This window comes from Lontra canadensis, unplaced genomic scaffold, assembly GCF_010015895.1.
Source record: "Lontra canadensis isolate GAN:19392208 unplaced genomic scaffold, GSC_riverotter_1.0 scaffold25, whole genome shotgun sequence".
In the NCBI taxonomy this organism is placed as follows: domain Eukaryota; kingdom Metazoa; phylum Chordata; class Mammalia; order Carnivora; family Mustelidae; genus Lontra; species Lontra canadensis.
In genome coordinates this window covers 12,694,225-12,715,793 of record NW_022631019.1, presented here as the reverse complement: position 1 = coordinate 12,715,793, position 21,569 = coordinate 12,694,225, and the positions used below count along the sequence as shown (strand labels likewise).

General features: G+C 54.4%; 1 protein-coding gene and 1 pseudogene across 1 annotated transcript in view; one reads left to right on the top strand and one right to left on the bottom strand.

Moving 5' to 3' along the window:
• Positions 1-21,569, bottom strand: part of IGSF21 (immunoglobin superfamily member 21) — a 234,606-nt gene that overhangs the window by 22,735 nt on the left and 190,302 nt on the right. Inside the window, exon 4 of the mRNA XM_032863575.1 lies at positions 16,970-17,088. Within this exon, the coding sequence (XP_032719466.1) occupies positions 16,970-17,088 (119 nt within the window). The remainder of the gene's footprint in view (positions 1-16,969; positions 17,089-21,569) is intronic.
• Positions 4,889-8,387, top strand: LOC116871325 (annotated as a pseudogene).

Genomic DNA, 21,569 nt, shown 5'->3' with positions numbered 1-21,569 from the left:
GCAGCTGCTAGTTTCCTGTCTCATCCATAGAGCAAGGATGATGTTGGTGTCATTGGTCCACGCAGGGCGCTTGTGGGGACTGAAGAACATGGCAGGTGTCCCCCCCACAGCCAAGCTCCCAACAGAACCCCAGCTCCTGACCCCCGCCAACCCCCAGCTCAGAGCCCTCTCTTCCAGCAGGAGATTTCCCGGGGGGCCCCTGCGGCCGAGTCTCCCTACTCTCTCAGCATCTCAGGATTGATTTCCTGAGTCAGAGGGTAGGGAAATCATTCTGGCCACTTGCTTCTCATAAAGCAAATTCTGGGGCGGGGGTGGGGGGTGGGAGGAGAAAAGGCAGGAATGGAGGGGAGGAGCTGTGGAGAAGGGGCATTTGGTGGGATGGGGATTGTGCATGTTTTCTCCCCAACATTGTACGATGAAAATTTTCAAACCCAAGAAGTTCAAATAACTCTCCAAGAACCACTCCTGCCCCCACCGCCCAGGTCCTAGGATGAACATTTAACTGCATTTGTTCTGTCACCCATCTATGAGACTGTGGCAGAGGCAGAGCCAAGCTTCATTGCCAACAGGATGGACCCTTGGCTGGGGTGGAGGGGCTCGATCTGGGGGAGGTGGTCTCAGAGATCCGGCATAGGCGGCCTCTCCCACTGGCCTTGCTGGGGCCCCATCTCTGAGCCCTCTAACCTTGTCCTTCCCCAGGTTCTGCCCTGCCTCTGTCCTTTCCTCTGTAAAATGGGGATTGCAAACAACAGTCCTTAGTCATAGGTGCTAGCACCTAGTCACAGGACCAATGAGTCCCAGGGCCATTGTGAGGATGGCCTGAGCTCCTGTTTGTGAAGTGCCTAGCAGGACGCCTCGTGCGGGCGAGCCCATCTTCCCACTGGCCGTCCCGTTTGTGAACAGCAACTTCCATCCCTGGCCTGGAACAGCATCTGGCCTCTGCCTACACGGTTCACTCTGGCCGCAGGCCTGGGAGCTCCTTGCACTAGGGACCCAAGTTCGTTCTGCTGGTTGGGGCCTGAGCGTGGGGAGCACAGGGCAGTTCCCAGCAAGAGTGCTCTGAGTGGATGTCTGCAGGGGTGACTGGAGGGGAGGCAGATTTGCTCAGTGAGCATCCCCTTCTGCACCCGAAGGGGAGGGCCCACTGAGTCCCCAGGCACACACAATGGGTGGGGTGAGGGGTGGGGAGGGCCCTTGACCATCATATATGCTCATGGTGGCTACTCTGGGGCAGGGTCCACGATAAATGCTTTTCTGCATTAGAGCCTCACATAACCCAGGAAGTAGGGATTATTATCCCCATTATACGGAGACAGAAACTGAGGTGTTCAAAGGCAATGATCCACAGCTCTTCGGCCGGCAAGGACCAAGGCTAGTTCTTGAACTGTGTCTGGCTTAAGTCCCTAGTCCAGGTTCACAACCCTGCACTGCCTGGCCCTCCATCTCACCGGCTCTGGGCTTTCTCTCAAAGCGTTGCTCTCCTCTGTGATGCAGTGACAGGGCTGGACCACGTCACTGCTCACATCCGAGGCTCTGAGGGGGGAAGGTCTGGAGGGGAGCGACAGCAGGAGGGGTCAAGGTGACCAGCTGTGAGGCAGTGGGACTGCTCAGCAGAGAAGGGCCAGCCCCTCCCTCACGGGGATCCTCACGAGTTGGGGGTTCCCTTCCGATGGGCCTGGGGGCCACAGGGGAATCAGTGGGGAGGGTATGGCTGGAACCAGCGTGCTGGGTGCATATCTTCTCTACCCTAAATTCCCCTCCCAAATCCCAGGCCTGTCCAGCTCCCATGACATCCCTAGACACATGTCCCTGGATTCAGGGGCCTGGTCTGGCCTCACCTTTCCTCTCTGCCTGTGGCCAAACCTGGTAGACAGAGGGCAGGCAGGACCTGCGGCAGCCTGGCACGAGAGAGGAGCACCTCCCCTCCAGCTTCCGCCGGGACTGGCTTGACGCAGGCTCAGGAGCCAGGCTGCCATATCCTGGCTCTGCCACCTCTTAGCTGGGTGACCTTGGCAAGTCCCTGAGTCCCGCTGTACCTGTTTCCTCATCTGTAGTGTAGGGATCGTCATATCTCCGGGATAGGATTCGAAAGTAAGGTTTTAGACCCTGGCCTGGCACCTGGCAAGCTCTGAATAAATGTCATTGTCCCCAATGCTGCTGTGATCACTATCAGGGTCACCGCCGACTCCTCACCCATGCCTGGGGTCCTGCCACATAGGAGTGCTTCCCACTCTGCCAGACTTTCCTGCTCCTCCACTGTTGCCTATAGGGTTCCTTCTGCCTGAAATGCCCCTGTGAGTCTGCCCCCATCCTACGGGGCCCAGCCGTACGCCTCCTCCTCCGTGAAGCCTTCCTGATTGCCTCCTCCTGAAGGAGACCCTCCCCTGGGAGCTCCCCCGTCCCTCAGCTTGCACTCTCGTCCTCCCCACCTCTTATTTTCCTCCTGCTGGATTCTGGAAACCTGTGCTCTTCTCTGGCTCCCTTATCCTTCAGGGACTCCTGTGGGGCAGACACTGGGTCTCATATCCTTCCATTGTCCCCAGAGCCTAGAGGTCAGGCTCGGGATACAGAGACAGGGGCTGGAAATCTCCATGTGCCACTCACTAGCCACGGGATCGCAGGGAAGTTGTTTCTCTCTCTGAGCCTCGGGCTCCTCGTCTGTAAAATGGGAATAACTACAGCCACTGTCTCAGCAGCACACGTGAACATCAAACAGGAGCGCGCTCACAAGGAACCTTGGACAATGCCTGGCACGGTGCTGCTTGCTGCTGCCGTGAAGATTATTGCGATTACTAGGTTTATTGGTTTTTAAGATTATTGCTCCCAGGGACTGAGTGAGGTAAACCCACCCTCCTCCAGAGAGGGAAACTGAGTCCAGGGATGCTCCGCCAGCTGGCAGATGAGACAGGATGGCTGACTCCCAGGCCAAACCAACCTGGCACGTGGAGTTGGCCTCAGTTTCTTTCCTTCTGTACAGGAGGCGGTGGGATTCCTCCGCTCTCCCCAGGAGAGGCTGCAGGCAGCAGACCCTGCTCCGGGGGCCGGCTCACAGTTGCCCTGCCCTCCCTCCCAGCTCGGATACAGCTCTGTTAACACCTGCACCCTCACACTCCGGCCTGCTCCTTAAATCACGGGGCCCGAGGCACTGCAGTTTCAACGGCCACATATCACCTGTAATTAAGGGGCCTGTCCCAGGGAGGGGAAGTTTTTCTGCCGGAGACACTAAATCCAGCTCCCGGTGGTGAAGGGGATAAAGCATCACACTGACCTAACACTTGTCAAGGCTTAATGACGCCCCCGTGGGCCAGCTCCGGGGTGGGGGGGGCGGGAGGCTGGGGCCGAGAGGGGCCGGGAGTAGGTGGAGGGAGGCAACCGTGGGACGAATACAGAGCCTCCTGGTCTGGGGGATACTGCAGGAGCACCACACAGGAGCAGGTGATGGCCTCCGGGGGGCGGGGGGCAGCCCCCCTGCCTGCACAGTGCCAGGGAGCAGATGGGTCTCTCCAACTTGGCTCAAGGGGGCACCGTGGGCCCCTCTGTGAGAAGCTACGCGGGGGGTCCTTAGCAAGGCAGCCTGGGTTTGAACGCAAGCTCTGCCACTCGATTGCTGGGCAACCTTGAGCAAGCTACTTAACATCTCTGGGCCGGGTTTCCCATCAGAATGGGAACGACAGGGCACCTGTCTCCTAGAGTGGTGAGGGTTAAATGAATTAATATATTTCATATCCTGGAGCCAGGCTTGGCCCTTGTAGCTGCAAAATTCACCTTTATTCTAGCATACCTTCCCATCCCACATGACAGTCATTCCCCCAAAGCGAGAACGCACTCAGCAGGTCTCAAGATGCTGGTTGGAGCAGGACTCGTACAAGTGAGGGATGAATGGGCAAACGGTCTCCTTCCCTCACAGGACGGCTGGTGACACCAGCCCTGTGGCCCCAGGGACAAGCCGCACAAAGCAGTACGAGGCTCGACGAAGCTGCCTCCTCCTTCCAGCCTCCCTTCCCCATTGGAAAGGTCACACAGCTTGTCCGTCTCACACCCAGAGTGCCCTCCAGAGGCCGGGTCTCTACTCCGGCTCGGGGCCTCACGTCCCCACAAAGGAAGACACCAGAGAACTTTTGGGTTCATACTCTAAGCTTCCCTTCACGAGCAGACTCGGTCTTCTCTTCTGTAAAAGGGGGACACTGATCTTCCTGACTTCCCAGAAGGCTGAGCTGACAGGGCAGCCCAATTATTCCACACTGTCCCTGTTGAGAGGAGCGCTGGTCTCTGGCCTAGGCCCATACGGCTGTCATATTGTCCCCCACTCAGAGAGGAGCTGTGTCCTTCTGCCTTCCTGGCAGCCTCACATAGAGGGAAAACTGGGGGCTCTTCTTTCCAGCATCCCTGAGCTCAGATCCCAGCCCACTCAGTGCTGTGGGATGTATGGTAAGTTCCCTACCCTCTCTGTGCCATGCCCAGTGCCCACTGAAATGGAGGCAGCATGGGGCCAGCCTGCAGTGGGGAGACTAGAGTCTGGACCGGGTTTTGGAATGTGCTGGGCCTGTTGCTGAGTGCACAGTAGGCTGCCGTCAAGAGCATGCCTCCTTTGCAGGCCCGGGGTTCAGACAGGGAGGAATGGAGGATTCCAGAAGCCTGTGCAGGAGGCGGTCAGCAGGCTTGGGCCTTTGGGGCTGAAGCTGGGAAGTGACCGTCCTTGGTCGATGACCCAGTTAGCTCCAAAGTGCTCCTCCGAGCCCCAAACCCATCTGCCTGGCCCCTGTCTGACCTGGCTCTTAGCTGGTGACCTGAGCGAGTGGGAGGCCTGAGGGCGGGCGGGCAGTATCTTTTCTCCTGGTCCCTGGCCAGGTGGAGGCTCTCCAGGCACTTAAGTGTGCCATCTCTGAACATGCTCTCACATCCCTCCTGGAAGACTCTGGCCGCCCTGGCCCCAGTCCTCTGGGCTGTAGCCCGCCCTCCAGCAGCCAAGCCCTGCCAGCTGTCTCAGGCCTCCGAGGCCCACGGAGCTGTCTATCCCCTCAGAGTCTCCCACGAGCAGTAAGGGGGCCTGCAGATGTCCTTAGGACCACAGCCTTGCCTTCCCACCCCAAAGCCCATCTCTTGCAGTCACCGTCTGCTGAGCGAGACCACAGGTCTCACTGGTGCCTTCTTAAGGACCATCTCCGTCCAGGGCTGGGTCCCGCCACGTCCTCCTCATCTGGTCCTATCTTTCCGATTGGTCCCCATGTCCTGTGGCTTCTGTCTGGAAACGCCTCACACGTCCAGCCTCTATGGCCCCAGCCCTACGCTGGGCTGGGGCTGTCTCTCCCCCTCCAGCTGCCTGCCCTGTCCTCAGAAGCTGCTGGCAGACCCAGGCCGTCAGCTATCTCTAGCCGCCACCCTCAACAGCCCCGTTTCCAGATGATGTAACTGACGCTGGGGAGGAAAACAGTCTCTCACAGCGAGACTATTGGGGGGGGGGTGAGGCTGCTCTTTCCTGGTGTCTTCTGCAGGGCAGCATGGGACCCCATAGTCCTCACTGCCTGGTTGGGAGAGCTCCCTTCGGCTGCCATCACTTCCTGCGGCCCTGACCCCACTGCCCGGCCCCGTGGACACTTCCAGGGTAGAGATCAGGACGAGGTGACAGTAAACACATCGCCCTTTTTGAGAGCACTCACAGTGAACTATGACATAGGACATTTCCTGTTCCAACTGGGGGAGGAGGCTGGTGCTGCTGTAACCCCCATTTAGCAGACAGGGAAACTGAGGCTCAGGAGATGAAACAAATCACAAACAAATCACCTCAGTGGCTCTGCTGAGGGCTTGGAGCCAGCCTGCCTGGGTTCGAATCCAGCTCTCCCCTTGCTAGGCCTGTGCCCATGGGAACATTTTCTAGGCTCTCTGCTTTCACACTTGTACAATGGGGAAGGGAGTCATGGGCCTTCCTTAGAGGGCTGTTAGGACAATGAGTTAGCAGGTGCGGAGCAGATCTGTGCCCAATGTGCAGTAAATACTCAATAAACATTTGCTGCTTTTATTATCGGGAATTCCAGAACTGGGTTTAAAATCTATGGCTGAATCCAAGGCCCCTCCCCTTCGCCATTCCCCAGCTCTCGAAGGAAGTAAATGAAGTTTCCAGTCAACCTATTTGAATAGAGGAATGACTCTTCATGCGGGACCACGCAGCCCTCTCCCAGCTCCAATCTAGAGGACCCCGGGCACTCATGTCACTCACCCAGAGCCAGTGGGAAGAGGGACAGGGAAGGGAGAGGGCTTGGAGGTGGGCCTGCCGGAAATTTGCTTGGGAAACAATAGTGCCCAGGCCTGGTCCTCTGGACCCTGGGGGGGGCATCTAGGGTGGGAGGTGGAAGTTTGGGTTTACCCCCTCCCCCTCAGCACCCCAAACCCCTGTGTGGCTCTGGCTTGGATCCCAACCTGCCCCCTATCTCCTCCTCCTTGTCCTGAAAACAGCCTTGCTCCCCAGAGTCTGTGGCCACTGCAATCGCCTGGGGCCAGTTCATATAGTGTGAGCCCAGCAGGCAGCTCCTCCACTCAGGCTCCAAGACAAGCAATGAGCCGATCATTACCCACCCAGCAGACATCATGAGCTGTGGAGAGGGCTTTGTGGCAGCCCTGAGTCTCGCCTCCCAGCTACCCTGCCTGGGGTGCCCCCAGGGATTCTCAGACCAGCGGCCTCCCTCCATGGACCTAAGCTGTCTCCTGGACTGCCACGTACTCAGGGCACGCGCTGGATCTGCCTGGGAGACGCACATCTCTCCATGGCCGTCCTGCGCACAGGCAAGCATCTCAAAAGAGGTTCTGCAAGCTGGCACCTGCTTTTCTGCTAGCGTCCTTTACAGGCAGAGCTGTGTTTCTTCTTTCTGCTCAGGCCAATGGCAGCAACACCAGGTCTTTGAGGGGTACAGGCTCTGCCCTCAGCCCTCAGATCTCCCATCCCCCTTGGAGCCACAGACTTTTCTCCTTCCCAAGTCATGAGAGGTCCTTGACATTCCAATTATTGGTCCTGGGAACGTGCTCCTTTTTCTAGAGAGGAACACCAGGCTGGGTGTCCAGAGGATGAGGTTCAGGAATCTGGTCTTAGAAAGCAGAGTCCCAGATCTCTAGAAATCCTAGTTCTAGCCTGGTCTCATGGATGTGAGCTTAGTTGTGTCACACGAAGTAGGCTCTTTCCCCTGGAAGCTTTGACCAGCCCCGGGGGAGCTTCTCTTCAAGGGAAAGCTTGAGGAACTGGTCCCAGGAAGAGTTCCCGGAGACTTGCTGCCCCAAGTCACACAGCAGGGGAGGGACAGAGTCAGACTGGAGATGGCCAGATGGCTTTAAAAAGCATCAGAAATAACACACGTAAGGAGAGACGTATAGGTCAATGGAACAGAATAGAGACTCCTGAAATAAACCCCCACACTTATAATCAATCGATTCTCAGCAAGGATGCCAACACAGTTCAGTGGGGGAAAGAAGAGTGTTCAAAAATGGTGCAGGGATGACCAGACATCCACACGTAATTGATGGAGGCAGAGGGCTCCTCCACAGAACGCAGAAAAATTAACTCGAAATAGATGATAGTTTTCTGTCTCCTCCAGCCATCCAAGAGTCTACAAGAAGGCATAGGGGAAGAAGGTGGCTCCTGCCCCTGCCATCGTGAAGAAGCAGGAGGCCAAGAAGGTAGTCATTCCCCTGCTTGACAGAAGGCCCAAGAATTCTGGCATCAGACAGAACATCCAGCCCTTGGGGATCTCACTGACTGTGTCAAATGACCCCGCTCCAGACTTTAGAAATGTCTAAAAGTGCCTCCTACAATTAACTAGTTCAGGACTGCCAAAGGGCTACTCCACTTCTGGCCCACAGATACAAACCGGAGACAAAGCCAGAGAAGAAGCAGAGATTGCTAACCCTGGCTGAGAAGAAAGCTGATGGCAAAGGGGAGGTCCCCACTAAGAGGCCACCTGTCCTTCCAGCTGGGATTAACATGGTCACCACCTTGGGGTAAAACAAGAAGGTTCAGCTGGTAGTGATTGGTCCTGCGATGGATCCCACTGACCTGGGTGTCTTCCTGCCTGCCCAGTGTCGTAAAAATGGGGGTTCCCTACTTCATCGTCTAGCAGAAGACCAGGCTGGGGAGCGTCTGGTCCACAGGAAGGCTTTCACCATTGTCACCTTCACACAGGTTAACTGAAAAGGCAAAGGAGCTCCAGTGAAGCTGGTGGAAGCCATCAGGACTGATTACAATGACAGATACGATGAGATCCGCCATCACTGGGTAGGCAATGGCCTGGGTCCAAAGTCAGTGGCTCTCATTGCCAAGTTGGAAAAGCTAGAGGCCACCAAAGGACTGGCCACCAATCTGGACTGAGTGGACGCTGTTGAATTTTCTGCACATAAAAGTAATAAAAAGTTATCTTTTGGGCAGTGTCAGAAAAAGGAAGGAAGGAAGGAAGGAAGGAAGGAAGGAAGGAAGGAAGGAAGGAAGGACTGATGACAGACGGAGGGAAGGAAGGAAGAAAGAAACCATAAAACTAAATGTTAGAGTTTTAAACTATTAAAAGTCTTAGGAGAAAAACAGGAGTAAATTGTGACCTTGGATCAGGCAAAGCCTCCTCAGCTAGAACACTAAAAGCACAAGCAACAGAAAATAAATGCAGGGAGTGAACTTCCTCCAAAGGAAACTCTTTCATCCTTCAAAGGACACCGGTAAGAAAGGGAAAAGATAACTCACAAAAGGGGAAAAGATATGCAAATGTTACATCTGATAAGGCCCTTCTATCTGAAATAAAGAACGAGTGCAGCTTAATGATGAAAATCACCTAGTTGAAATGCTCCTGTGATCTGAAGGCATTTCTGCAGAGAAGGTATCCAAAGGGCTCCAGAGCACATGAAAAGATGATCAACATCATTAGCCATTAGAGAAACACAAACCAAACCCACAAGGAGAGCCACTTCACGTCCACCAGGATGGCTGTAATCAACAAGACAGGCAGTGGGAGTGGGTGAGGGTCTGGAGAGATGGGGACCCCCAGGGTGCTGGAGCGAAAGCAAGATGGTGCCGCTGCCTGAAGTCCCTCTGAGGGTTAGACTCAGAGTTACTGTTCGGTCCAGCAATTCCACTCCTCGGCATATACCCAAGAGGACTGAAACTATACGTTCACACAAAAACCTGCCCGTGAATGTTCCCGGGAGCATTACTCGTAACAGCTGAAAAGTGCAGATGTCTGTCGACTTGTGACTGTATAACAGAAATGTCGAGGGGCGCCTGGGTAGCTCAGTCGGTTAAGCTGCTGCCTTTGGCTCGGGTCATGATCCCAGGGTCCTGGGATCGAGTCCTGCCTTGGGCTCCTTGCTCAGCAGGGAGCCTGCTTCTCTCTCTTCCTCTGCCTGCCACTCTGCTTGGTTGTGCTCTCTCTCTCTTTCTCTCTGACAAATAAATAAATAAAATCTTAAAAAAAATAAAAGAAATGTCGTGTAGTATACAATGGAATACCATTCAGCCATAAAAAGGAAAGAGGGACTGATGTGCAGTCCAATATGGATGAAGCTTGAAAACCTTACACTAACTGAAAGAAGTCACAAGAGCGACAAAGACCATGTATTATGTGATTTACATGAAATTCATATGAAATCCACAGAGATTATTATCCACAGATAGAAGGTAGATTGGTAAGGGTTGCTTGGGTGGCTCAGTTGGTTGGGCGCCCGACTCTATTTTGGCTCAGGTCATGATCTCAGGGTTTTGGGATCAATCCCTGCATTGGGCTCTGCTGTGCTCAGTGTGGAGCCTGCTTGGAATCCCCCCACCACCACCCCGCCCCTCCCCACCATTCAGGCATAGGCTCTCTCTTTCTCTAATAAAAAAAAAAAGAGAAAAAAGGAAAGTAGATTGGTGATTACCTTAGCCTGGGGCGAGGGATATGGGATGGGGAGTCCTTGCTAATGGGTATAGATTTAGAAAATCTTCTAAAATTGGTTGCACAACTAAAAGTGTTTGCACAACTCTGTGAGTGTGCTAAAAACCATTAAATTGTACATTGTAAGCAAATTAATTATATGTTACATGAATTATAGCTCAATAAAACAGTTTTTAAAAAAAGGAAAAAAAAAGAACCAGATGCACTTAATAAAAATTCAGTAAAACATACTGAGAAAAAGAAAAAGTAAGCTATGCAAAGTTCATTAACAACTGCTCTCTGCCGTGGGACCTGTCTCCTGGCCCCTGGTGTGGTTTGGTGCCATGATGGCCTTGGGTTCCAAAATTCTACCTTTATTGGCCATCCTCACTTGGAAGTCTACAGAAGAGACACAGGGATCCCACGATAGAACATTTTCTTAGTGCTTATTAAAATATTAATAATAGTTGGGCAGAATGGGTACATGTGTAGGTTGTCTTTGCCTTTGTTCTGCTGCTGTCTGGCTGGGTGTCTTTGGCAAGTTACACACCTATCAGTTTCCTCATCTGGCAAAGAAATGGCAGCACCCATCTCCCGGAGCTTTAGAGATTATGTGATAAGTTAGTTTAGGAAGACCTTAGCCCGGTGAGCAGCATGTTCATAAAGGCTCAGCAAAGGGTACCCCATGCGCATGGGAGTCAGATGGCAAAATCCTCTTCTGATACTACCTCCTGGCTCAGCGACTACTGTGGGCCAAACTGTGTCCCAGAGAAAGATGTGTTGAAGTCCAAACCCCTAGCACCTGTGAACGTGATCTTATTTGGGAAAAGGGGTCTTTGCACATGTAACCAAGTTCTGATGAGGTCCTTGTACATCAGGGTGTGCCTTCATCTAATGCCCGGCATCCTTAGGAGAGGGACATGTGGACACAGAGATCCAGAGCCACAGAGGGAAGCCGCCCTGTGAGAATGGAGGCAGAGCTGGAGGGAGGCATCCAGGGGCAGAGGAAGGCCAAGCACTACCGGCCACCACCAGGAGCTGGAGGAGGCAAGGAATGATCCTTCCCTAGAGCTTTCAGAGGGTGGTAGCCCTGCTGACACCTTGATTTCAGACTTCTGTCCTTCAGAACCATGAGGGAATATATTTCTGTGACTTTCAGCCCTGCAGGGTGATCATTTGTTACTGGCATCCTGGAGGTATCAGGCAGCGGGATTAGTCTGGGCTTCTGCATCTGTACTGTGAGCTAGCCATCTCCCCTGATGGCACCTGTGCTCCACGAGGCAAAGAATTCCTCCTTCTCCACTGCATCGTCGGCACCTGGAACTGCACTTGGCCCTGGGCAGATGCTGAGTCAGACAGCATGGGATCAGGTGCACGAAGACCTCAAATCCATGCGCCCAGGCCTCACCTTCTTAGAGGGTCTTGTGGAGCATCTGTTCGAAATACCCCCCTTGCCCCAGGCTGGGACTGCCTCTGTCTTGCTCGACCACCCTCTGACACCCACAGGCTCCAATGGTCTCCTTGTTCTGTCTGCCCCCCTTCCTGCCTGGTCTGACCCACGAGGACCAGGAATTTTGTCTGTCTCATTACTGAAGCTCAATTCCATGACCTACAACAGCCCCTGGAATGTACTAGGTGCTCAATAAATGTTTGCTATATGAATGAACAAATGAAGGCTGGATGAATGAATCCGTGAGATTTGGAAGGCCTGCGTGTGGACGTCCAAGCAACCTTCCAATCCATTTTAACAACAACGACAACAAAACCCTTCTGATGTTTTCACTAGAAAAACGGTTCAGTACTGGACTTGTTCATGTCACAAGTGGGCACTGACCTGGATTTGGACCCAGGGTTGCTGGACTCCAAGGGTGCGCCTTTCAGAAGGTTTGAGCATCCAGGGCCCCAGGGTCGAAGTGGACAAGCGGTCCCCATGGGGCCTGGGGCACAGGAGCCCTCTGGATTTTGAGTGCCACGTGTTCTCGGGCAGGGCTCCGTCTCATGGAGACCCCCCTGCTATCTTGTTTCTGCATAATCCTGCCTCTTCACCCCCATGCTTGCTTGACCTTTGTGTTATTACTGGCCTTTGTGTCAAAGGTGGGGACGTGTCCCTTGGGAGTTCAGAGCTGCTGTTAGGTGCACCAGCTCTGGGCTCGGGCAGACCTGATGGACACCCCCTCCCCGGCTCTCACTCACCTGGGGGACCCCTCAGCCCGCAGAGCCTCCTTCCCTCTGTGAAATGGGATGATGGTGCCTGTCTCGGGGACACTCGTGAAGGTTGTGTGATCAACAGTGTGGCGGCCACACAGCTTGTGCTTGATGGAAAGTGGCCTAGATTTTTCGCTCGGTGGCAGGCCTGTATGGTGAGGGGGGCAGAGAAACCTTGGCTCTTGGCCTCCTGGCGGAACCGGGAGAGCAGTGTCTCTCGGCACTGGCGGGGGTGGGAAGTGTGGGCTCCCATTTAATTGATTGTAACATCACACCCCGAACATGCTCCCCGCATAACCTGCACACCCGAGAAGAGCCTCGGCAATCCTTCCGTGACTGTGTATAATGTGTTCCTGGGGCCCAGCACGCAACTTTCAAATTGGCTTACAATTTATCTGCAGCTAGGATAAAAACATTTTAATGACTATGTGCGGCACGAACCCTCGGTGTCACCCACGGGGCTCCCAAATGTCTTTTCCCACCACATAGCGGGGATGTTATAGGCGTGAAATTACAGCCGCTCTCACATTTTGATCTGCACCCCGAGGCCCGTGGAAACAGCGCGGTAGAATGTGCTAGATGCAGATAGACTGGCAGAGGATGGGAGGCTGGCTCGGGAGCACAACTGTGCTGTGCTGGGGATGCATGCGGGGGCTGTGGGACGGGCCCCGTTTCTCATCTCCCTTTCCCTCACCATCTTAGGAAGTTTCCCTTGACCCCCCAAATCAAGGAGGCAGCTGTCTTGCCCCACTGTTGGTGGCCACGGTCCTCAGGGTCCATTGTCGCTCAAAGGAGACCCCAGCTTTCAACGGCCTCCCCTTGCTTGGAGGGAGCGTGTTGGTGCCTGCGTGCGTGGTTGTGTGTGTGTGCGTGCGCATGTGTGTGATGAGCGTGTATGCCATGTCACAGGCCAAGGTAAGGAGCAGGTTGTAGGGCTTCACACCTGCCCTGAAATATATTTAAAGGAGTAGGTCTGGGAGGGGGAGGCAGAGTCAGGCAATTTTCAAGTCTTTTTCTAACTGTGCCTGATGTGTAACCGGCATGGTCCCTATTTGTCGTGAGAGATGTTATTCACTGAGCCCTCGGAAGGTGCCGGGCACTGGGCTCAGGGAACTCTGTCCTGGGGATCACCTCACGGAATGGCCCCACCTTGGCCAAGCCACTTCTTCTCCGAGCCTGGGTCTGGGCGACAGGTGCCATAAGGTCTCTGCCTCCCAGGCTGATGCGGGCTGCTGGAGCACAGGAGCTGCACAGGGGACACACCCTCACCGTCAGCACCCCGTCTCTCCCAGAACACCCCATCCCCCCACCTTCTGGGTCTCGGTGAGCCACGGAAGGCATGCTGCTCTGCTGCTATGGGACGGGGACGGCCTCAGCCCTGCAGGCCCAAGCATGTCCTTTCCCTTCCCCGAGACTCAGCCTCCATCTGTGAGATGGGGATGGCAGTAATCCCGACCCGCACTCTGGATCTGGCAGAACCAGTAGAATGTAGGTGAGCTGTCGTTAGCGAAGCTGGGGTCTGTCCTCACTCCTCCCCTCAGCAAGAGGCCAGGAAGAGGGGGCAGGCAAAGGGATGCGCTTCCCAGAACCAGGGCAGAGCTGGGTCCCTGTGCAGGGACTCCGTGCACGAAGTTGTGGTTCTCAGACTGGCTTGAAGCTCCTCAGAGTCACAAATGGTCGATGAGACTCCCAGCGGCAAGAAACAAGTGACCGCAGCTGTGCCCAGGAGCACACAGGCCCGAGACAATGGTACTAAAGAGGATAAAGTCCAACCTATGGTAACTTTTGGCTGCCTCATCTGCGCTAGGTGCTTTGCAAACATCATTCCTTCATTCATTCATTCAAAGATTTATTATTTTAGAGAGAGAGTGCAGGGGATGGGGCAGAGGGAGAAAATCTCCAGCAGACCCTCTGCTGAGCACAGAGCCAGACGTGGGGCTCCCGCAACCCTGAGATCATGACCTGAGCCGAAACCAAGAGTCGGACGCTTAACCAACTGAGACACCCAGGGGCCCTGCAAACTTCATTCAAAAAAAACCCTTACAACTACTCTAAGGGGTAGCCACCCTTGTCCCTATTTCAGAGATGGGAAACTGAGGCCCAGAGAGGTTAATGAACACAACGATGGATCTGGGATTCAGCCCCAAACCTGTGTGTCCTAGACATACAACAGGGATATAACATGTCCTGGCTCATGGGGGTGTCGCCAGGATTCCATAAGACAATGTGCAAGAAGCCAGAAGCTCATGCACTGTCAGGCACAGGCTGGAGACAGACAGTGGCTGTGATGTCGGCTCAGCTGCAGCCTTGGTGAGCATGGGGGGACCTGCCCCATCAGGGGACAGCTGGGCTGGGGCGACCCATAGCAAGCACAATGACCTCTATGCAGTGGGTCCGTCAGAGGATTGACCAAGATGGCTGAGTGCTCTTTCAGTAAGAAGCCTGCCCACAGGTACCCTGAATTTCCAGAGGTCAGAGCCTTTCCCTGAGTCTGGGGCCACTGGGGGGTCCTAACCCCTCCCTGGTCGCCCTGACAGCCTCAGCCTCCTGCTCAGTAACTGGGATCTCATCAGCTCTCTACTCCATCCCACATGGCTGCCACCTTCTGTCGGCAAGAGCCCAGAAGCTCACAGCTCCTTGATGCCCAGACAACGAGAATGGAGGAGAAAAGTCTTGGCCAGCTGTGCCACAGGCAGAGAGAGGAGCCATGCCACCAGGAGCACACCGCCTTGCTCAGGTGGGACCATCAGGCTATCTGTGCAGTTCTGGTCAGTCCCACAAGATCTCTCTAGGCCTTGGGTTCCTTGCCTGGCGGGTGGGATAACAGACTTACAGATGTCAGAGCTAGGAGGGGGCTTAGAACCATCTGGTTACAAATCCTCCTTGTATGGAGGAGAAGACAGAGGCCATGGAGGGAGAGCAACCTGCTCAGGGAGCTTTGGTGAATTCATGAGGAGGGTGGGCTTCCTGGTGGAGGTGGCTTTTGAGGACTCGGTCCTTGCTCACATAGAGAGAAGCCTCAGCGGGAGTGTCTCTACTGCTTCCAGGGGTACAACAGCTGGTGTGAGAGGCAAGATGCCTGATTTCTGGCCCCAGCACTGGGCTGCTATCACAGGAGGATTTTGTGATCCTGGCTGTGTGACCCTAGGCAGGTTGCTTGCTTTCTCTGTGCCTCCGTATCTGTGTCTGCAGAAGGGGGCCAATAATACTAGTACATACCCTTGGGTGGGTTGTGAGGACTGAATGATAGACATAACATGGAAAGTACAGCTGAAGACCTCCAGGGGCCCTCCTCGGGTCCTCCACCCAAACTAGCTGCCACCCCACCTGCAGACCCTCTATCCCATTACCCGTCCGATTTTCTGCCCAGGATTTGGCACTGTCCACAGCCTCTATGCGTGCTTTACGCTTGGCTCATGCACCTGATACAATTCCCCAAGGGCCTTGTCCTATCAAAGGAGACACCCTTACCTAGCACATAGTAGATGCTCAAGAAATATCTGATGGATAGATGACTATGCACACATCCCTCATCAGACTGGGAGCCCCTGGATGGTGCACCCTGAGTTTTGTTCTTCACCAGATTCCCTGGGGTGACCAGCCCAGGGCCAGGCACCAAGAATGCTCCTTCAGTGAGGGGATGACTGCAAGAGGGAGGTTTTCCTGGCATGGCCACCTCCCCGCTGCAGCCCAGCCCCCAGGAAGCCAGAACTCGCCACGTGTTGCTGCTGCGGGAATCAATGTCCCTCTGGAGGTCTGGCCTTTGGAGTTTTTCAATTTCCCCAGAAGCGGTATCTTTCCATGGGGCCTTTATGCTTTCATTGATTGCCTGACTACGACAAGCTTTGTTTCCCTGGTAAGTATTATTTGATAAGAAAATCAGAGAACGCTGGAGCCCAGAGTCGGGGCCAAGTCCCTGGAACACAGGCAGCAGAACTAGAGAGTGTGCCTGACCAGAACGTCAGCACCGACGGCGGCTTCTTCTGAGATCGCTGGGAGCAAAGCCCTTGTTTGACAGATGGAGAAAGTGAGGCTGGGATGGGGACACAGACAGCCAGAGACAGGCGCTCACATTACTATCCTCATCTTGCAGATGGAGAAATGGAGGCACAGATACAGGGTCAGACCCCAGGAGGCCCCGACATGGAGTCCAGGGCACACCCTCACCAATCACTTAATGCTTCGATGTTCCAGGAAAGGCCGGGGGAGGTCCAGGTTCAGGATCACTCTCTGTAGCCTGTATGCATTGCCTCCCCCAGGGAGGATCCCAGATTGTCCTGTCCCAAGAGGGGGACCCGCCAACACTGCACTGTCCCCATGGGCATTTCTGTGAACTTAGCTCTTGGCTTCAGCCTGGAAAAATGCTCCCACAACGGTCTTCACACTGCCCAGCTCCTCCTTCCCTGTGTCCTCACTGGGTCACAGGGCCCGGAGCTGGGGGTCCATGAATGATCCATCGAACCTTCATCCCACCCCTGCTTACAGACATGGACACTGAGGTCTGCTGCCCCTCGGGAAGCCCTCATTCCTCATTCCTCTGTCAACTCCTCATTTGTCCCAGTCAGGGTGTCAGAGCTCCTCCAAAGTGCCCAGGCCATATGGACCCAGGGATGAGGCCCAGCCCTGCTGTCCCAAGGGTGGGGTATCAGGGTTGGGAGAAGGGCTTCCTGAGAGGAAGTGGTAAGGCCACACCTGTCCTACCTTGGCAGGGCTGGTCTTCTCGCTCCTTGGAGGTGAGAGTGGGAAAGAAGAAGGTTCACGGCCTCCCAAGAGACACTGCAGCAGCGGGCTCCTGGGACAGCCCCTCCGTGCACGGGCGCACGCGCACACACACACACACACAGCTCCTCGCTGTGACCCCAGGGGCCGTGGGGCTCTGCACTCACCCATGACGTTGAGGAAGATGTTGCCCGATGCCAGGACCACCTTCTCTCTCGTGGCGCGGTCATAGATACCCACGTGGCATTCATAGGGACCATTGTCTGAGATGCGGACCTCAGGCAGCCTGGGGGAATGAGAGGGGCAGGATGAGGGCTGGTCATAGGGCCCTGGAAAGCACAGCACCCCCACCACCCCCAAAAGAGTCCCCAAGCCTCACTGTTCAGCCTTCTGGACCGACCACATGCTCCAGCGCTATGCTGAGGGGAGGGGGAGCAGCAACATTTATGGAGCACTGACTGTATGCCTGGCCCTGTGTTCGACACTTGGAGAGATGGAGGTGTGGGGGGTGTGTGTTCAACCGGAGTTGTATCTGGGCTCTTTTCAGTGTCTGTGAGTTGCAGACAGTAATGGTGCCCCTCACCCAGAGGGCCCCGGGTATGCCCGGAGTGAGAGGCACCTGCTGTGTGGCCCAGGCTCAAAACTGAGCCCTAGTGGGTCACCTCACTCCGCCCTCCACCTAGGATCCCTATTCCCACCTCGTAAATATGGAAACTGAGGCTCTAGAGGAGGCACAGATGTCCCCTCGCCCACTACCACTGATACGGCTAATAAGACCCAGGATGGGAATTTGAATTCCTCTTTAGGTACTGAGTTCCTGTCCCTTTGGGTCCAGCCTTGGGGCTTGAGAAGAAACACTAAACTTCTCATCTCCGAGGAGCCCCTGTCCCAGCAGATCAGCACTCCCAGTCCCTCAAAGGGTGAGCCTATCCGAGCACAAAGAAGGGAGGAGCTAGTTCTGCCTGGGGTCCTCAGGAGGGTGCGGTGGCCCGGAGGGACGTAGGCTAGACCATTGCTGCGTCAGGGAAATCGCTGGGTCCTCTGGCAAGTTCCAGCCTTCTCTGGACCTAATCATGCAGCCAAAGGGGAGGCTCTTCTGGCCACAACCCAGAGGCAGTGGGGTCTCTGCTTTTGGGTGTCAGGTTGTCACACCGTAGCACAAAACAGAAAGAAGCTGACAGTCACGGTTACAGTCAAGGTCACGGTCACGAAACACTAGCCACCAAAGTGGCCCCTCAGTCCCATCAGAAAGGGGCAGTAGGGGAAGGAGAGGGTGGTGGTGAAGGGCATAGGCTCTGCATGTGGGTCCCGCCACCCCAAGGAGGGAGGTTCCTTCAATTTAGCTCCCTGCTCCCACCCCACGTGAGCGTCTTGGCCCTCTATTCAGCTGACCAGCTGCTCCCAACAGCTTCTGCTGCGCACTCCAACCTCAGAGGCACTCTCCTCTGTCAGGTCCCCTGCCCCCATCTTTGTCTCCCAGCTCCGTTCCCTCCTGCCTCCGTGTCCCCCACACCTGAGCTCTCAGCCTGGGTTCCACGCTCTAGGCTCAGAGCAGAGCCCGCCACACATTAGCATAAACAAACACCTTCATTTACATAGAATACACAGAGGTTGACATCTGGTCTACTGACTGTCATAAAAGAACTGGGAGAACTGATGTTTTTCATCAGGGAAACTTTGTAGGAAAGAGTCTGCCTTCCCTCCCTCCCCGCCCTCGGAAGAGCACCCTGTCAGTGGGAACAACAGGGGACTGTCTCCCCTCGGGAGCTATTTTGTTTGCTTGTAACTCAGCTAGACTGGAAAAACAGCCCCTCTATCGGGCATCGTTGCTGAGTGACAGTCACCTAGAGTGACATGTTTTGGTAACACTCATAGGTATCAGTTATACCGTAAGTGACTCGTGCAGGTGACACGTGTTCAGGTGACATGCTCAGGAGACAGCCCCCTAAAGAAAGAGGCTCAGGAGACGCATGTAGCTGGCAGCCACCCAGGTGATGCAGAGGAAATGGTGACGGGGTTGGCACCCAGGTGGAAACGTGCAGGTAATTGCCATGTGGGTGATGCACGCAGACATGTTTAGGGGAGAGCAACACAGGTGACATGTTTAGGTGCTATGTTGATGACATGCTCAGGGGATAGTAACATAAACAGTATGTTTGGGCGACTTGTGTCCGTGACACAGGGCAGGTGGTAGAAGACGGCTCGGGGGACACCTGGATTGGTGCCTTGTGAAGAAGGCAGCCTTCCCCTTAGGACTTTGTACAGACTTGGCCGTTCCTTCTCTGGGCTCCCTCCCTCCTCCAACTGTTCCGGACCTGCTCAAGGACACCATGCTCCCTCTCCCCGACCACACTCAGTGGCCAAGTCCTGGGTGCTCCACCTCAAACCCATCCTGCCCTAGAGCCACATACCCCACACACACCTTTTCTCACATGGAATGTGGGGCAGAAGAACCAGTGAATCTTCTTCTGAAGTTTCTTCAGAAGTTTCACTGGTTCTTCTGCCCTGGCTAATCTCCCTCCAAATCCGTTCTGCAGGTTGAACCCAGATCTTTTCAAATGCAAATAGATTAATGGCACGTCCCTACCTAAAGCCCTTGAGACTTCTCTCCACTCTTGAAGATTAAGACCCGTGTCCTTATCCTGGCCAACAAGGCCCCCACGGTTGCTCCCTGCCACATCTCCAGCACCTTTTAGCCTTGCCCTCCTCCAGCTACAACAGTGTTCTTTCCATTCCTCTCATTGCCAAGTGCCTTCTTGAAAAGTCAACTTCATTTTGGAATCATTTTAGATTGACAGGAAAGTTCCCAGAGAATACAGCATTCCCATGCATCCCTCACCCGATTTCCCTCATTATGAACGTCTTAAACCACCGTTGTACTTTGTCAGATGAAGAAGCCAACGTTGATACATCACTATTAACTCAAGTCCAGACTCTTTCTGGATGTCCCTGGTTTTTCTGCCACTGTCCCTTTTCTGTTCCAGAATCCCACCCAGGACCCGTCAGAGGTGACAAGGGTACACTTAGCCCAGCGCCTTGTTTGATTCTGCACTCTTGCTTGCAATATTCTCTTTTCCTGGGAATGTTGCATTTTCTTCCCCTGGCTGCATCCTGTAAGTTTCAAAGGAATGGCCACTTTCTTAGTGACCATTTGGACCTGGTGAGTGTGGTGGATGTATGGCCTTGATGGCCCTCATGAAGAGCCTCCCTGTATCCACGTCTCTGGCCAATCACCTTGCAGTACTCCCATCTAGGGGTGGAGTCTCTTTCCCATTCTTGGCCTCTTGACTTGCTTTGACCAAAGGATGTGTAGGAGTGATGGTATGCAAATTCCAAGCCGAAGTCTCACAAGAACTCTCTCTGTATCCCCTTGCCACTCCCTTCCCCTCACTCCTGCTCTCTCTCCTTGCTTCCTCCCTGAGAACAAGTCTCTGATGTAGACAAGAGCACACAGAGACATGGAGAGAGGGAGGTCCCAGAAGGCCCAGCCATTCCAGCCAAGGTCAAATGAGAGAATGAACCTAGCTAACCCCTAGACTCATGAGCAATAACTCATGGTCATTGCTTTAAACGATCCAGGTTGGGATGGCCTGTTATGCAGCAGTAGTGAACCGATCCAGGAGTACTTATCTAAATTGTCACTGATGACTTATGTCAGTGACTCTCTAACATCCTCCTCCCTTGCCATGCACTGCAAATGCTGGGAAGGCGGGGTCAGCCTCTGTCTGGTTTACCAGCAAGTCCCACGACCATGTGTGGTGCTTATCGTCATGGTCCGTACTCAACCAACATTCAGTACCTGGACAGCAACCTTCCAGGAGGCTGTGGAGTAAGCCCGGAGAACCCTGTTTCCCTCTGTGCTGGAAAGCAGGTACAGAGTCTCCTTCTTACCTGCAGACCCAGTAGCTTCCAATGCACGGCTCAGATTTGGACCAAACGCCTCATCTGAGCTCGTGCACTCAGTGCTAGCCTTCCAAAGTGGATTAAACAGCACGGTGATCTCCTCTTCCCAGATCTGAGTGGCATTGATCTGCATGCTGGATAAAAGGCCTCGCACAGAGAGCGGGGCCCTGAGGGGCTGGAGCAAGAAGACCAGCTCTCATCAGCAATGGGCTCCGATCAATAAACTATTAATAACTGCAAAGGTTTCTGGCAAAATCAGTGTAATGCAGTTTAGTGGCTGGAGTTTACCAACACTGACAGTGGCTCTGAAGAGCATGTAATTGTATTTTTGAAAAACTAGACACAGAGATGGGGGGGGCACCGGCTGTCCCCATGGCCATCATGGCTCAGGTTAGGCCATGCAAGGGCTGGACGCTGGGGCTTCTGCCAGGCCCAGGGCCAGCACTAGTGTGTAAGCCTATTCTGTGCTACGTCCCATGCTGAGTCTTGGGGGGTGAGAAGCCAATACAGAGATGCCAAGAATTTGGTTCCTGCCCCCGTGCCTTTGCCCAGGCTATTATCTCTGCTTGGACCCCTCTTCCTTTCTTGTCCACATGGCCAGCCTCTAGCCAGCTTTCAAAGCCTATCATGAGATCCTCTGTCTGTGATCCCACCCCATCAGAGAGTTGACAAGGCGACAGTGAGTAATTCAAGAGTTTAGCTCAGAGCCAATGGGGCATCATGGTCCAATGGACTAGAATCCTCTGTATATAGCAATCCTATGTACATAATATGACCAATGTCAGAGAGGAAGCAGGTGGGTGCCATCACTTGAAACCAAGCCTGGATGCCAGGGCTGGAGAATTGTCTCTGGGCCCCATCGCC